The 17,228-nt window shown below is 33.5% G+C and overlaps 1 protein-coding gene across 1 annotated transcript in view; it reads left to right on the forward strand.

Annotated features, from left to right (window-relative positions):
* Positions 1-17,228, forward strand: part of LOC116772662 (uncharacterized) — a 138,179-nt gene that overhangs the window by 74,617 nt on the left and 46,334 nt on the right. The window contains exons 4-7 of the mRNA XM_061522346.1: positions 4,475-4,542; positions 11,126-12,002; positions 12,330-12,430; positions 16,475-16,654. Coding sequence (XP_061378330.1) covers positions 4,475-4,542; positions 11,126-12,002; positions 12,330-12,430; positions 16,475-16,654 — 1,226 coding nt within the window. The remainder of the gene's footprint in view (positions 1-4,474; positions 4,543-11,125; positions 12,003-12,329; positions 12,431-16,474; positions 16,655-17,228) is intronic.

Consider the following 17,228-nt stretch of genomic DNA (forward strand, 5'->3'; position numbering starts at 1 on the left):
AAATAACCTTAAAAACAAAGTTATGTGCATGAATTGGTCAGAGTAGTCTCGACTTATTTCGTACAATCGTCTCCCAAACAAACAAAGTATTAGCTATTAACCACATGCTATTAAATTCATCTAAATCATAAAATTAGTAAAAACAAAACAAAAAATATAACATAACTATAATAAACAAATATAACAGACCGACCGAAACTGATACGGCACAAACAATATGAATTACCGAAAGCTATTAAATCGCTTAAGTTATTAGGAATTACCAAAAATATACATCGGATCCCGATTTGGAAATTATAAATAAGTTTGAGAGCCTGGCCAAGATAATAGTGGTATAATAATCTACAGACGTTTTCACTGTTCTTAAAGTTTTAAGATAAACTTATATTATACATATATATAATTTTGTATCTTATACTATACGTATGAGGTTAATTTTGAACTTTAGTATATATAAAACAATCCATCCGTATAATAGTGCTATTTTCGGAAAGTTAAAGTTAAGAATCATTAGTATCGTAATGGTTTACCTCCAGCACCTTAAGTTGTAACGACATTTTCAGTTCTAGCCAAGGGCGGTATTTTAATCACTACACATCAATATACGTAGATGTTGAATAAATCTTAATATTAATATAAATAAAGTCTCCTTAAAAATCAATCGTTGCACATTATCATCATGTGTCCGTTAAATGAGGATTGTTGGAAATTTCATTTTTCTCAAATAATTTGTCCTTTTTGAATGCGCCGTTTCACTTTCAATAAACTTCAGATAGAGGCGCATAGTTTTCTTAAAATATATAAGATTAGAACACGATCGCGCTATCTAACGTCTGTTTCAATCACAAATACAAACGTTATATGCGTTTCTACGGCACAGGCTCTCACATTTTAAGAATGACTTATAGTCTACGTACGATCTATTTATGTGTCACAAACTCTTCATTCATTCGTATAATGAATAAAGTATAAAATTTAATATTTAAATACACATTAAATTCATACGGCGCTAAATAATTGTGGCTTTATTGTCTCTAATGCTTCGATGTCAGGTTTCAGACCTCAATATTAGCTCATGCATAATTAAGCCGAACCGAGCTCTGACTAAGCACTTTAAATCAATAATCACAATGAGTACATATAATCGTGCATAGTTCGCATTGTTTGACTTCAACGAATAACTTGCTTTCTAATAGCAATGTTTATTTTAATTAAGTTATTAATCAAAATTGGAATTTTGCATTTGATATTCATTGTTTTTGTGAGATTAATTTCTATAGCTTGCACATATTTTAATTTGATACTAATTAGTGAATATTAGTACAAAGAATATAATATGATTTCCTCTGTTATAATAAGTTGTGAAAAATATTAAATCAATTTTGAATTTTAAGCCACAATACTGTGTCTTCAAAGGTTACAAATTTCAAAGTCTTTTCCTTTCTAACAAGCGGCAAGACATACATTTATTTTTAACAGGTAACACTTATATCTGTCTCCAACCGCAGACTATAGTCGTCAGGATAGCTATCATCACGACAATCAATCAACTTAAAATATTTATACAAATAACTACAATTAAATTTCTACAATTCTAACACTAGAATTCTTATAAAAAAATTAAATTATAAAACAGAAAACTTAATTAACGTAATATCCAAATGTAGGTGAGAGTGTGATTATTTTTAATTAAATCACTCTACATTCGTTGTTTCTTAATACAATTACGAAATTCCGACTGAAACTAACTCGCAGATTCGCAACGGTTATAGCGCTGTATGAGCTGTTTAAAATAAATCTTTGCTAATTACACGTTCTAGGTTACGAATGACCGCTGAGCACAAACATGTTGACATAAGTAATGAAAATATCACGTGAAGTAAAAACTCTTTGGCTGTCATGACACAATTTTTACATAAAAGCGATTAACTTACAAATTTTACTCTTATAACCCACATGTGTTCTCTGAAAGTCTACCATCCCTTAACACGCCTAGCTTCAAAGAATTTAATCACCAAATAAGATGTTATGCATCTGTTTATAAATTTTTTATCGTAATCCTTTAGCAAGAGTATACTTTTTAAATCTTTCTGACTTCAAAATTTAGTACAAAAACTGTCCTTAATAAAGTGTTTTTATTTTAATTCAAAACAAAGGTTTTTTTGTTATCAATATACTGAACTCTTCTTATTATGCAATGAATTTTGTAAGTTTTACACCAAATTATTCATAATGGATCTAAAAAGGTATTCGAAGACCAGGAGTATCGCTTGAGAACGGCTTGATCAACCAAAATCTAACCTCCCTAGATAATGATATATAAAGTTGATGATTTTTGTAACAAGTAACCAACAAACAAATAGTTAGTTTGCTACATATGTTACTAATTGCTAACATCCGTACAAGCTATACAGTAACATAGGTATTCGCTCTCAACGTATATTAAGAAATCTTAAACAGTGTAGACCATAGTTCGGTAAATCAACATAAATACATATGTCATAAACTAGATAAGTACTGAAATAAGCAACGTGATTTGCCTCACAAAGTAATTGCTGCTCCTTTTAGTGCCTGCTTTTTTGTGGAATCTCATTGTAATGTACTCTTATAACATTTTTAATTAAATCGACTTTCTTTTATCTCAACTATCTTTTGCATTTACATTTTAAATTAAATTTTAAAGGTTGAAGGTGAGGACGTGTTTATTGGTTGATCAGGACATTGAACGGACTGTTAATGATTAAAAATTAATTAATGGTATGTGTGCTTTAAAATAAAAATAACTTTTGTAGATAGATCAATGATATTAATCAATTCAAACAGTTGTTAAAGAACTGTAAAATAATCTATAGTAATTAGAATGATCTTTATCTGACATTTTTTATGCCTTTTATCTCACGATTATCCATCGATGTCCAGCTTAGTCTCTGTCTTTTCTTCTACTTTGTTGGCATATCCTAACTTTTTCCCGTCTTTGCACTCTAGCATACATCGTTACAATAAAATAAAGCACCACAAAGTGTAAACGATAATCAATAAAAATGATATAAAAATAATTTCGTATTGTTTTGTTTCTCATTCGTTTTAATATTTACGAAAATTTGTTCAGACTAATTTATCTACACAGATCGCTGCTGATCACTGAATAAGTGTCATCGATCTGATAAAATTTGACATCAAAATGGAAATGTGTGTTTTATTCAGGAACATATATTTAGCGTGTGACTCGAATATTCAAACGCAGTACGAGTAGAAGGTCAATTCCAACAATTCATCACTGAACACATCGCTCAGCTAATCAAGGCCTGATGTAACACCCACGCACGCGGGTTATTGGCCACAGGCAATTTTAGCCCTTATTATTAAAAGCCCGTTGATAAAATTTACATACGCAAATAAGGAAGCCAGTGTCGTGCGGGTTTTTGGTATTATTATTACAAAAACGAAGTGGAAACACTTATTGTTTACGTAAAAAATACGGCTCCTTCACGTTTTACTCTTTTGTTTACGTTATATTCAAAAGCTTGAATGTTATACATTTTTAAATTTACCTCACATAATATTTTCGAGACTTTGTACTTCTTTCCCTTCCGAAGTTTAGAAAGAAAAAGTATAGTTTCTAGAAACTCAAAGTGAAGAATTTCTTTCTGGACGCTGGAAATGACTTTCATAATGCTTTAACAACTGTGTAAGAACGTTGAGTTAATCCAGGTAATATAACGATTAATCATTAATTACATTTAATATTAAAATCGTTTTCCGCTTCTAAGAAATACTTTTTAATTATTTTGTGAAAGGAGTGCTGGAAACTGAGGAGTGAATGATGTACACTCCTCTGTTTCACGCACTCCACTTTAAACACTTTCAATCTCTGGAGACTGTTTTCCAAGAACGGAAAATCTATCAACTCTCATTGTAATTACTATTATTTGAACAAAAGTTGAAAAGAAACGAGAAGTAAGGTGTCGAAAATTGTCGTTGTATTGGCTGAGCCTTCTGGATAAATTTGGACATTGAAGTAAAAATAAAATAAAATGTTTAAAAGGTAGAGCTTAGCTGTGGTCAAGTTACTACAGCTCGAACATGGGCTGGCCCGACTGGGGCAGTACCACCCTTACACAGAAAATCGGCGTGAAGTAGTCTTTGATGTCTGCGTTTAGTCTGATGAGTGAGAGAGCCGGTTTCCCTTTCCCTTTCCTCTCCATCTCTCACAGGCAAGGTCGGTGACGCATCCGCAACATCCCTTACGTTGCAAATGTCCATGGCGACGGTGACTACATCCCATCAAGTAGGCCGTCTGCTCGTTTGCCCCTTTGACATAAAAATATAGGTTCATAAAGAAATTATTTTCGAATATATAACAAACATAACGCTATTTCGAACTTAATAGAAATAAAAATATAAAATTATAAACTCAATGTCTAGTGTTGCTTTAATTAAAACCTAATAATTAATATATTCTGCTTTGTTACAGATTACGTTATAGAAAAACAACGAGTGCCACCATATACCAAGTGTTCTTTACTAAAACTTTAAGATTAGGTGAGTATCTTTTTAATTTTATTCGGAACAAAAAAAAGCCATTTTCATTATTTACAGTAATATTATTGTTGAAAGTTTCATAAATATTTTATATACTATAATATAAACAATTGAATATTTTATTAATTAATATACGGAGAAGTATCCCTTAGACCTGTTACTTAGCCGGTAAACGAACTACTTTAAAAAATTAGCCTCCCAAGGGTAGTTTCATTTGACGTTGATGAATAGTTACTATCGCACCTACGTGCGTGTAAGCTGTGACATATAGAAGCCTCGACAAGGTCGAAGGGCAATGTTAACAAAACTTCACTTCTACGGAAACTGCTTAGAACTCCAGAATTAGCCCTGGAGATCTTAACATGAAGTAGCTCATTCAGTTGTAGTCCATTCTGTTTATTATATATTTTTCTTAGTTCTATATAAGTTAACTGATAATTGGAAAAACTAAATATTTTCCATATAGGTTTATATTAAGTTACACTGACTGATTGGTTTGATTTTTTATAAAAATACATATACAAATGAGAATACATATAACATGTATTTTTTAAATATCAACACAAATGTAAATCAAAATTACGAACTTTTTTCTATTAAAAACTAATCATTAAAGTAATTGGGTATATATAATTTTGTTTTTGTTTTATAAAGAATTTGTTTATCGTTCAAATAAAAACTTCGTATGTTTGGACACATGTAAATTTCAGTCGAGACGTCTTCTTGAGATGAATAGAAGTAAGTTTTACTTACTTGCTCGTTTTGGTTTATTGCACGACCTTGAAAAAAGGGCTGTCAAAATGTCTCGGACTGCAAAATCAGTTCGCAATTTTTTGTGGTCAACGCTTTAAAATTTAAAAGAGCTTTTCAATGAAACTTATATTTTTCGGATATACTACGCGTGCTTTATTTTTGTAAAAATTCTGCCAGCATCCAGAGCGGTACGCCAGAAAATTAAGAAATCGATGGTGGTAGATGATAAATAACAAGACCAACTGACAGACATTCACATCTCGTCTGCCTGTGATCACGGTTGCTGCAAAGTACTCGCACTTAGATCGAAAACCCTGAGAGCTTTCAACTCGAGCTTTCAAATCGCTTTGATTGCCTGGAAGATCATGCATCGGTGGACGAGATCTACAACAGCTTCTTAGAAACCGACCATACGGTTGGGTCTCAGTTCTTCAAGATTCACCGTACCACTAGAACTCAGAGGCTCTCCCACTGTACCCTTAAACTTATGGCTGAACGACCCTTGCATAGATTACAGTCTCCTGATGATGCTGAGTCGCATGGCCAGCTTAATAGACGTATCTGGAAATCCTTGAGAGACGACATTCGTAACTTCAATACTGCTTATATCAAAGATACAATTGAGCGAATCAAAGGCTCCAAAGTGTTCGCAATAGATATGTCAATTGACTAAAGCCAGTTGACAAAGTTGAAGCGGGATGATGGCAGCGTAGTGTCTACAAAAGCGAAAGTCTTAACGGAAGTTGAGAACTTCTATGGATGACTGTAGAGTTATCAACGGCCCGTTTCTAGTACGGCTACATATAACCAATTGGACAACCAATCAACCAACCGAGAGCCAACCTGACCCGACACTTTATCAAGGATATCCCGGACATCACCCTGTTGGAGATTGAGATGGCCCTAAAACAGCTAAAGAACAAAAAGGCACCGGGGGAGGACGGAGTTACTTCTGAACTTCTGAAAGCGGGTGAATCACCGGTACTTAAAGTCCTTCAGAAGCTTTTCAATTCTGTCTTATTTGAAGGTACCACGCTTAAGGCATGGAACAAGAGCGTAGTGGTGTTGTTCTTCAAAAAAGGTAATAACACCCTATTGAAGAGCTACAGACCCATCTCGCTCTTGAGCCACGTTTACAAGCTGTTTTCATTGTAAATCATCTCGAACGCTTGAACGCTCGAACGAGGTTTGATGACTTCCAGCCTCCCGATCAAGCCGGGTTCCGAAAAGACTATAGTACCGTAGACCACATACATACATTGCGTGAGGTTATACAGAAGAACGAGAAGTATTACTTTCCGCTCTGTCTAGCATTTCTGGACCACGAAAAAGCCTTTGATTTAGTCGAAACATGGGCAGTACTCTCCAGAGATGCCATATTGTCTATCGGTATATCGAAGTCCTGAAGTATTTGTATAGAAACGCCACTATGTCGGTCCGACTTCAAAAACAAAGTTCGAGGGCGATTCCCTTAAAAAGAGGCGTAAGACAGGGAGACGTCATATCTCCGAAACTGTTCACGGCCACTTTGGAAGACGCCTTCAAGCTTCTGGAATGGGAATGACTGGGCATCAACATTAACAGCGAATACATTACTCACCTTCGGTTTGCCGACGATATAATAGTCATGGCAAAGTCGATGGAAGAACTCAGTACGATGCTCGAAGGCCTAAATCGAGTCTCCCAACGGGTAGGTCTTGAAATGAACATGGACAAGACGAAACTCATGTCTAATGTCCATGTTGCACCTACCCCTGTTATGGTTGAGAACTTGGTACTTACAGTTGTTGACGCGTATGTATACCTGGGACAGACAGTCCAGTTAGGAAGGTCCAACTTCGCGAAAGAGATCAATCGCCTAATCCAGCTCGGATGGGCAGCGTTCGGGAAGCTCCATAACGTCTTTTCGTCCAAAATACCTTAGTGCCTTAAGATCAAGGTATTTAATCAGTGTGTGTTGCCAGTGATGACGTACGGATCCGAAACGTGGTACTTCACCAAAGGGCTTATGAACAGACTCAGAGTCGCTCAAAGAGCTATGGAGACAGCTATGCTCGGAGTTTCTCTACGGGATCGAATCAGAAATTATGAGATAACTTAACGGATTAGCTCTTTGAAGTGCTAGTGGACAGGTCATATATCCCGGAGAACAGTTGGCCGTTGGGGCCAAAAAGTGCTCGAATGGAGACCACGGATCGGAAAGCGCAGCGTCGGGAGTCCACCAACGAGATGGCTGGACGACTTAGTCAAGGCCGCGGGTTCACGGTGGATGCAGGCCGCTTCCGACCGAACCGCTTGTAAGTCGATGAGGGAGGCCAATGTCCAGCAGTGGACCTCACATGGCTGAAGAGAGAGAGAGAGAGAGATATCTTTTGGTCTGCTATTGAATAAGACTAGAAAGCATGATATTCAGTTGTCGACGAATCCCGGGCAAAAATTATCGCCGCGAGATAAATAGAACCCGAAGTTAAACTAGAAAAAGAAAACTGTTGCAGAAGATGACTAATATTCAGACATTATACCTTCGTATAATTTATGTTTTATTTTTAATTACTTAGAGGCACATTCAAGTCTTTTATTAGTTATTCTTTTTTATAATATTATATTAATAAATATAAGATAAAGATCAGATAATTTATCATAAATTACAAAACACATCACAATCGCATGACGTCACTAATAGATGCAATCCAATATTTGTTTTCAAAACACCACAGGCTCTGAACAGTGTTAATTAATACTCTCTACACTTACGTTGGATTTACATAATCGAGTTAAATAAATATTTGTTAAATTAGAATACAAATTAATTATGTATAATGAGTGTCTTGAATTATTAAATCTTAGCGTAATGATGAATTAATATTTCAATCATATCAATGAAAATCATGTAATGTTGACATTGAGTACGTTCAGATACATTTTTTTACAAAACATATATTTTTTTGTAAATCAATGCGTGTACATTAATCTTTACTGAACTGGGTCTGTGTATTGAAAATATTGTATTTATGATTAAAATTATTACCAAAACTTTATTACAGCAAAACCAGACAAAGATAATCTAAATATATTAGTAATAAATAACCAAAAACAAATAATACGTTAAATTTAATGTTTTTCATTGAATTTTACGTAATTCTAATGTTGTGATATTTCGGACAGATTCACATTTGTTACTCAAAAACCGGAATCACTCAACAGTTGTCAATAAAACTTGTCAATGAGGTTGCTTGGTCGGAAAATATAAGCTCATGCCGACCTCGCAAAGTGACAGATTGTAAAGTTAATTCCAAAAGGTGAAGTCATTTTTACAAAGGAAAAAAAATGTCAATATAATTACAGGAAACACGGCTGATCACGTTTATAAGCAATGCGGTGGAATAATTGGTAATGCAACAATTGAAAATCTTGGCTTGATTATTACATACTCGTGAACCAAAACTAGAGGTGTTGTTGTTACAAAGTACAAACTATTAATGAAGCTATGACTTAAACAATTAATCAAGAGTATGAGTGTGGTTATACAAAAATTATTTTTTCATAATGAATATAATAAACAATAATATTCTACGTAACCTTATCCTCCACAACATTAACCGGAAAGATAAACTCTATCTCACATTGTTGTGTTATATAGAATTAACACAGCCATTGCATTTGTTTTCGGATAGACTTATATTGATCCGGAACAGAACATGGGTTGAAAATATAATATCCGGACTTGACTTTCTCATTTCAACAATATAACTAAATATTTTATGAATATGTTTGAAAGGAAAAGGTATTAAGGAAATAAATGAAACGAAAATTTTATGTAAGTTATTTAAACTGGATTAAGTCGTCTATAGAAAAAATATATACACCGCTGTAAAAATGTTACAACACGCGAAATAAAACCTTATTCACTGTTAAATAGATTAACAAATGAATTGATATTTTTTGCATTTCCTACTTGAGCACATAGTAACAATCTCGGCTTAGTGCTTCAGATTGAATCCAAGGTTGCTTATTAGTATAACGTGTCGTTAAATTACGCTCTAGGTTGTGGAAGTGCTGTTAGCGCACTCTCTTAACTCTTAAGTGCCGTACACAGTTCTATAAAAATCTAACCTCCATTTGATAAAAGCTAAATACATAAAAATAGCTCCTCTCGACTTTTTTGCTAACTCCTAAACTTTCCTTTATCAGACTGAATCCCAAGTTGGCGCAGTTTTGATCTGTTTTGTTTTTCCTTTTGCGTTTCGTCTATATATTGGTTTATGACTTTTTTTTATAAAACGACATTTATATAACGAAAATATTTAGACAATTTTTGTAAAACAATTGCTAGTTGACGTTTTTAATTTCAAGTAAGAGGAAAAAGAAGTATTCATATCATGGTAAATTGCAAGAACAAAGACCCTGTTGAGTCTTGTCCCAGCGCTCGGTATATTGTTAAAAGCATACTATTCTACTTAACCTACGCTCGAAAGGGAATACCGAGCCTTTGACATTTATCTTATTACAGAAATATGTTATGAAAGGTACAGATGAGAACTGGGCCCTATAATATCTATTTAATTTAACCAAAAGATAATAAATGATGTATACATGTTATATACCATTAAAAACAGAATAACATTTAACTCATAGCTAAAATTAATAAATAATTATTCGTCCCAAATAATCAAAAGTAATACGCTGACAAATTTTACATTGTTTCTAACAACATTATTGTCTTTTCTACGTTTCATGGTCTTGCGACGTAACGTCTGGTAAGTAAAAGGCAACAAAATACCCGTAAGGGATTTTTTCGTCACAACTAAAGCTTTCACATGCTATTGAAGATTGTTAGATCGTAATAATACATTAAAGGATAGTATACTTCATACATATAAAATAAAACTTATAAATGTAAGTAAACATTTGAACAAATTAAACCGTTGTAAAATCTGATAATTCGTGAGTTTTTATAATAAACTGTGTGAGGGCAATAACAAATGTTTAAATTATTAGGTATATTCCATGAAATAATATATTGTATAGAAGTTACAGTGTTAGCATCTGCGGAAACATAAATTAGCTTTACAAGCCTGCGGTCTGGGCTTCTGGAATGTCATTAAAGTTGTGGTTCTGAAGATGCAAAGCTTTGTATTCTGTGGAGCGACTACAAAGGTGCCCTGCGTCATATTCTCTTGGATGCAATAATTTAAGAAACGATACTTCAGAGAGGACCGGTTTTATTAAATAATATGACTTCAGCAAATCTACGAAATTGCTTTTATACTTTTATACATATAAAAAATGATCTACTTTCTTAACTTAATAATTTAGTACTGGGGTTAAGGAAAACAATTTTTTCCTTATTTTAGAGTTTATGCTTTTAAATTCATAATGGAAATTTCTGTCTTAATAATTAAGTATCAACCGTAATTGACTAAATAGTTTTCAACTAACATCAGTGAAATCGTGTGGTTTGAATCTTTGCCAGTAGGTAATCTAAATCATGAGTTGTGTTGCAATTATAAAAGGAATACTATTACATGTAGTCGGCACAATTTATTGTATATAACCCATCTCAAGGCTAAGTTTTGTAGTGTCCATATTGAGACACGGCCACTGACAATTTTTATTTTCCAAATGTAAAATTTATCTGTTGTCTCAAGACAAGATTCCCTTAATTTAGTAATGTATTAATTTATAGCCATCAAAGTTATTATCGAAATCCTTGAAATGAGAACTCTTGTTGGTGGGACTTTTTCTCTTATAGAATTCAGATATTGACATTCTGACGAAAATTGAGATTTAAGAAGTTTATAATTTGATATGTATATAATATTTGTTGCAGATTGTGTGATACGTGTCCGAGAGGTTCGGGCAGGCCGTGTTCACTCCGGTTACCTCCCAAGGAGTCACGGTTGCAAACTGCTCTTCCCCATACCCTCTCCAAAAAACGCTCTTTTAGTCGAGCTCCACAAGCTAAATGTACCATGTTCCAGCGGATACCTAAGATTTGCTACCGGTTTTCCACCGGTATGTGGAAAGCTGGAACAGATAGCAATACCGAACAGACGACATTTATACCAATCCTCGAGCAAGCCGGAAATTGAAATCCATGGTCGACCCACGTTCGCCGCGACTTATCGTGTTGTAGATCATTGTCATGATGTTCTTCTAACGGAAAGAAACGGCTCGTTCGAAGTCGGCCCAACATTCAAACTATTTTGCTCCTATAAAATTCACTTGCCTTATGGAAACCGAGTTGCCTTACGCCTCCAAATGGGAACTGGTCCGATGGTTAAAAAGAATTCAGACAATTTTAATATTATTCACGAAGACGGTCATAGCTTTTGCAAAGGTATGGAGTTGAACCTAGTAGATGGTGATTCAAGATGGAAACATTGCTCACAGCCGGGGGATCCTTTGCGAAGTGTGCAAATAATTTCAGAAAGAAATTCAGTCAAGCTTAATATAAGTATTTTAGCAAAGAAAAATTCATCCGCAATGTGGTTAAAAGTATGGTGGATGGATAAACCTATCGAGGAAGTTATAGGACAATGTGATTTTGGTTGGGTGGTGTCCGGAGATTTTTGTGTTACCTCTGTGAGGGAAACAAAGAGTTCGTGGCGACAAGCCGAGCTCGAGTGTGTTCGACTTGGTGGTCATCTGGCAAGCATCCTTAACGAACGTCAGCAACAAATTATGGACCAACTACTTATTCACACGTAAGTCCTTATCAACTAGTTAGTCGATATAATCTACACAGATCAGCAGTATTAAAAATAAACATTTTAATGTAAATTCTCACAAACTTGTTATTTAAATTTCAAAAATTGTTTGGTCAATTTGATATAAAATCCTGATACTAGATTTAGTCGGTCTGGATGAATAGATTTTAACAAAAGGGAGTTGATGTAGATTTATATTTTTAAACCTGCTCACGTTCAGTCTACGGAGTACGTTAACGAGGGCAAAAACGCGTAAACTTGAAACGTCGCCTCACTGCATCGCTGTGGGATAGATGCGTCACTCATGTATTGTTCGTTCAACAGACCAGGAGCCGGCGTCGATGACGTCTATTGGATAGGTGCCACCGACTCCGTCCACGAAGGAGAATTCCGTTGGTCGGATGGACTACCTTTTTCATATGCACGTAAGTTATATAATATTCATAGCTATTCATAAACACGCATATACCAGTATATACAAGTTTCATACTGCTCGTAGTCTTTTATATGTAACATCAAATATGATGAATATTGAAAACATATAAATTATTGAACAAGTTATATTCAGCTTTCAAGGTTGTTTTGAAAACATATTTATTTGTGAATTCGGGTCTTGTGTTTTGTTACAAATGCCGTAATAACGATACAGACAAAGTTCAAGAAGGCACAATTAGGTAAATTGGTCACATCTTATCACACAAAAGCCCAGTCTAGACGTAACGGCGACGCCACAGTCAGTATTTACTGCCAGATCTTTTTATAATGCCAAGCGTATAACACATTTTCAGCGTATTATCAAAACATTTAAAAGAAAATTTTTATTTATCGATTGTTATTTTCGAATAGTTATAACATCTAAGTGTAATTTATGAATAAAAATATTGTTCATGGATTTTATTAGCTCTTGATTACAGTGATTATGCTAACTATTACGTTATTGGTTGGTATATACAGCATTCTCTAAACTTTTGGTAACAGATACACCGCAGATTAAGTTGTAGTTTTAAATCTTTATGTATGCCATATTTCGGGATAACTAAACTAGATGCCATCATTTCATTATTAAGCTTTTATAATACGGTTTTCAAAAGAGGAGACATAATTTTCCCGTCGATTTCTTCTCCAAAGAATCGTTTTCTGATCCGGTGATAAATTTAATCAGTAACCAAAGTTACGTTAGATGTTTTTTCTTTAAAACTTTTTAATCATACTTTCAACATACGTGAAGAATATAATTATCTTTCACCTGTGGTTTTCTTGAGAACAAAATGAGGTTTTGCGTCAGCTGTACACGTATCTTATACATACAAAATCCATTATGTATTTGCAACATGTTGCAGATGTCGATTTAGTTGACATTTAGGACAAAGCCTAATTACAGTTAGTATAGGCACTTACAGGAAGATTTCCCGCTCTCTCCCTTTTAAGCGGTTATGAAAATAAACTAATATTTCATTTAAAAATCACTTTCAAGTGTTTAAAACACTTTAAGCTTCACGCTTGCGGTACCTAATGTGTGACTTCACTAAATCTATCCAAGAATCGCCAAATAGCCAAAGTGGTTTTATCCTAAACAAATTGTTTACATCTAAGACGCCCATATTACTGACTAACGCCACCTGAGCCGATACTTACATGGCTTAAATGTCTTAGGCTTAATGGACCTGAATCTGAGGCTTCGAAAAGTAATTATCCCATACATTCAATTATAAGCAAAAGAATCAATTGTTAAGTATAGCTTAACATTATTATTTAATCATATTTATCTCTAATATATATTCTCCAATACATTTTCTCCATATCCTATCTGAACAAATATTCAAATTACTTTACTTACGAAGTAAAGTTAGTCTTAAAAAATCCTATTGTAACTCATAACAACGCACACAGTTACTTTACGAGTATCTTACATAGATATACTTTGATTATCATACAACAAAATGTGTATGGGAAATAATATATTTTCATAAGAATATATTTTCTTTAAGGTTATATAGGTTATACTTTTTACTACACTTACAGTCGAAGGCCTTTCTTTATCGATAACTTAATAATGGACAATTATTAGATATACATAATTTACTTTACTAATTAAAATTTTTCTAGACAATTAAATATGAAACCTATTCTATATATTTCAACTGTCATTCTTTCCAATCTTAGATATGTTTTCAACATATATTGTAATTATTATATAAAGACACGAAACCTCTTAGCATTCAATGGATTCACCGTGCGGGTGCCGGGTCCATCGTGTAGCAGGGAGAGGAGCTTCAACAGTGCCTGGGACTTGGAACCCAGGCTTCGGTTTAAGGGGCCCCTATCTAACGCTCGTTAAACGCTCACCTCCACAGTCCAAGCCCCTCTTCCTACCTAACCAAATTTGAAAAGAACCTACTAGGGCTGACATCGAAGTACATTCCAAGAATGAATTGATATTAGATATATTATTTAAGGAGTAGAAATTACGTAATTGATTTAAACTTTCTTTTAGACAAATAAAACACCAACAAACGGTATCTGTACGTGTAACTAAAATGCAAAAACTTCTTAACACGCCTTAAACACGCAACGGAAGCATCGCGTACAGCAAGAGGGCCAAATCCATTCTAATCGTGAAATTATACGTAACAGGATTGCGAAAAGTACAAGTTAAAACTATTACTACGAGTTAACTTTTCATAAGGAGCATCACAAATCTTAATATCTAACTGATCATTTACTTTTATTTCTATAAAAATATAAAACATTTTTTGAAATTCTGGGTAATAGGTAATGAGAATAAATAGACGCAATATATTTTAAGTGTGATCCTTATTACTTGTTTTCTCGCGGTCTCAAAACTTTCTCAGAATCAGTTATTCTTGACTTGTATGGCTTGTTTCTGACGCCTCAACACGAAACTTAGTTTCAACGTAATCTCATTCCAAATTGTTATTTTAGATGAATTCTGTAAGTAGCTTACGAGTTTATCTTGTAACTTGTAGTAAGATTTGTATTTTGTTAAACCAAAATCTCAAGTCAATGGAAAAGTATAGGTAAATTGTAATGTTAAAAAGTATTTGTGATTCGCTCTGTTAATTTAGAAGCAGTTGTTTACTTTTATTTTGTCATTTATAAAATATATATACCCACTATAATATTTATTTCAAAATTTACCTCACGAATTTGATAAAAGACTGTCTAATATTTAATAAGACCGTTATAACTTATAGTCAATCGTTTTTAAACTCCGTTTCGCCCCACATGTACTTGATTATCGAGATGACACATCTCATATAGCTTTCAAATTGACTTATCTCATTTCTTAACTGCTTTAATCCGTTAGCTCTACGAACCTTGCTATAAACCTTTCCATTGAAATATCACGTAACTAAAAGGCCTCAAGGAACCGAGTAAAACCGGCCAATAGTATATAAAATCCAAATAATTATTGTATCTAATTAACATACAAATCTAGACCGTGCTTCATGAAATTGGCATGACAGATTCGGAACCATAGTTTCTTTGTGTATCAAATATCTGTTGATATATCTCGATTGTCTCGTATAATATACCTATATAAGAATTTACTTGTATATAGCTATATAATAAATGTCAAATGTACATTGTATTTTCCCCTTCCTCCCCTTTTCAATACTGCGTAGCGAGCAAATTAAATACAGAATGTCATGACCTAAAATATAAAATATTTCTGTAGGTACACTCCAATTTTCCGATGAAAGCTAAATATTATAAATCAGCAATAAATCGCTTAATAAAAATGCCAAACTAATGTCAAAGCCCGACTGGAGAACGGGTCAGGTCAATATTGAAATATATCGACATACAGTTAAATGTACATAAACTTTACGTTGCAAACAAAATATGGATTGTTTTAATACAAAAGTTATATATTTAATTATTTTTCCATGCAAGATTGCTCTTTTCAATTAATAGCAGTATTTTTCAGTCCGTTTCGTATATCTTATATAAAATTAAATTAATCTTTGACATTCGATACTGTAAGTACCCATCCTAAACCAATTAATTTTTTAAGTCGCTTAGTAAGTGCCGCTCTTTAATTACTTAGCGCTTAGTTAACATTATATTGACTAAATACATACTCTTTGTTAATTAAAGCTATAATTCTTTTTAAACCTTACCTATTTTATGTGTTCAACAAAATATATTAATACAGTCGAATATAACTAAAAAAATCTTTTTAATATTCATTATAATAAGGCCAACAATGCTGAGATTTTTTTAATACTATATTAATAAATATATGTTTTTCTACAACATACAAGTAAAAGCCACGTTCATGAAAACAAAAACCACCATTATATCGCTATTATAACAAAAAAACGTACTTTAAGTTTCAATAAACATTAGTGTTATTTCTAAGACTTTTGCATATAAAAAAATACTTAAAATAATTAATTTATGAAACTATAGTCTCAAACTTACATAAATGCATGTTATACCAGACTGGTTTCCCGGTTGGCGTAAACACGCCGGCCAACCAAACGACGATGGCACCTCAGGGCAGGACTGTGTGGAGGTACGACGAGAACTGCCCCCCAGACCAGCTCATCCAACCTTCATGTGGAACGATAGAAGCTGCAGGGAGAGGAACTACTACGTTTGCGAAAGACCAGGCGTTGAAGGTGAGGAAATATTCTTGAGAAAAATTTAGAAAATTACTTCCATTGATGTCTTCTTTATGGTTTAAGAACATAGATTTCGTAATAAGTTTTTATAAAATATGTTTTATTTGGGAAGTCAAAATGACCAAAGCAATACACCTTCTTACTACAAAAAAAAGTGTTATACTTATTGTGACTTTACACTCTATTACGTTTTGTAAAAAAAAAATATTTAAAGAACATACTAAGAACCAAATATGAGGTTTAATTTACTCAATTCAAGGCACGGTAGCTCAAATGGCGACGGAATTGCATCGTTATCCCAGGGGTTGCAACTTCGAATCCTGTTATTCCTTATACGTGAATTTTAATTCATTTAATACAGTATTAGCTATAAATATTGTTATAGCCATATTAAACTTATTTACAATAATAATAATGGAAACGTTAGCACTTGCAAAGACAATATACATCTCAAGTACTAATTTCATTTTCATGCAAAAAATTCATATATAGTACGTTATAGTTCGCTTCATACTTAACTCTCATTATAATTTTATATGCTCTGCAAACACGAGCCCCATGAATGTCTATT

Source organism: Danaus plexippus, chromosome 12 (genome assembly GCF_018135715.1).
Source record: "Danaus plexippus chromosome 12, MEX_DaPlex, whole genome shotgun sequence".
Taxonomy (NCBI): domain Eukaryota; kingdom Metazoa; phylum Arthropoda; class Insecta; order Lepidoptera; family Nymphalidae; genus Danaus; species Danaus plexippus.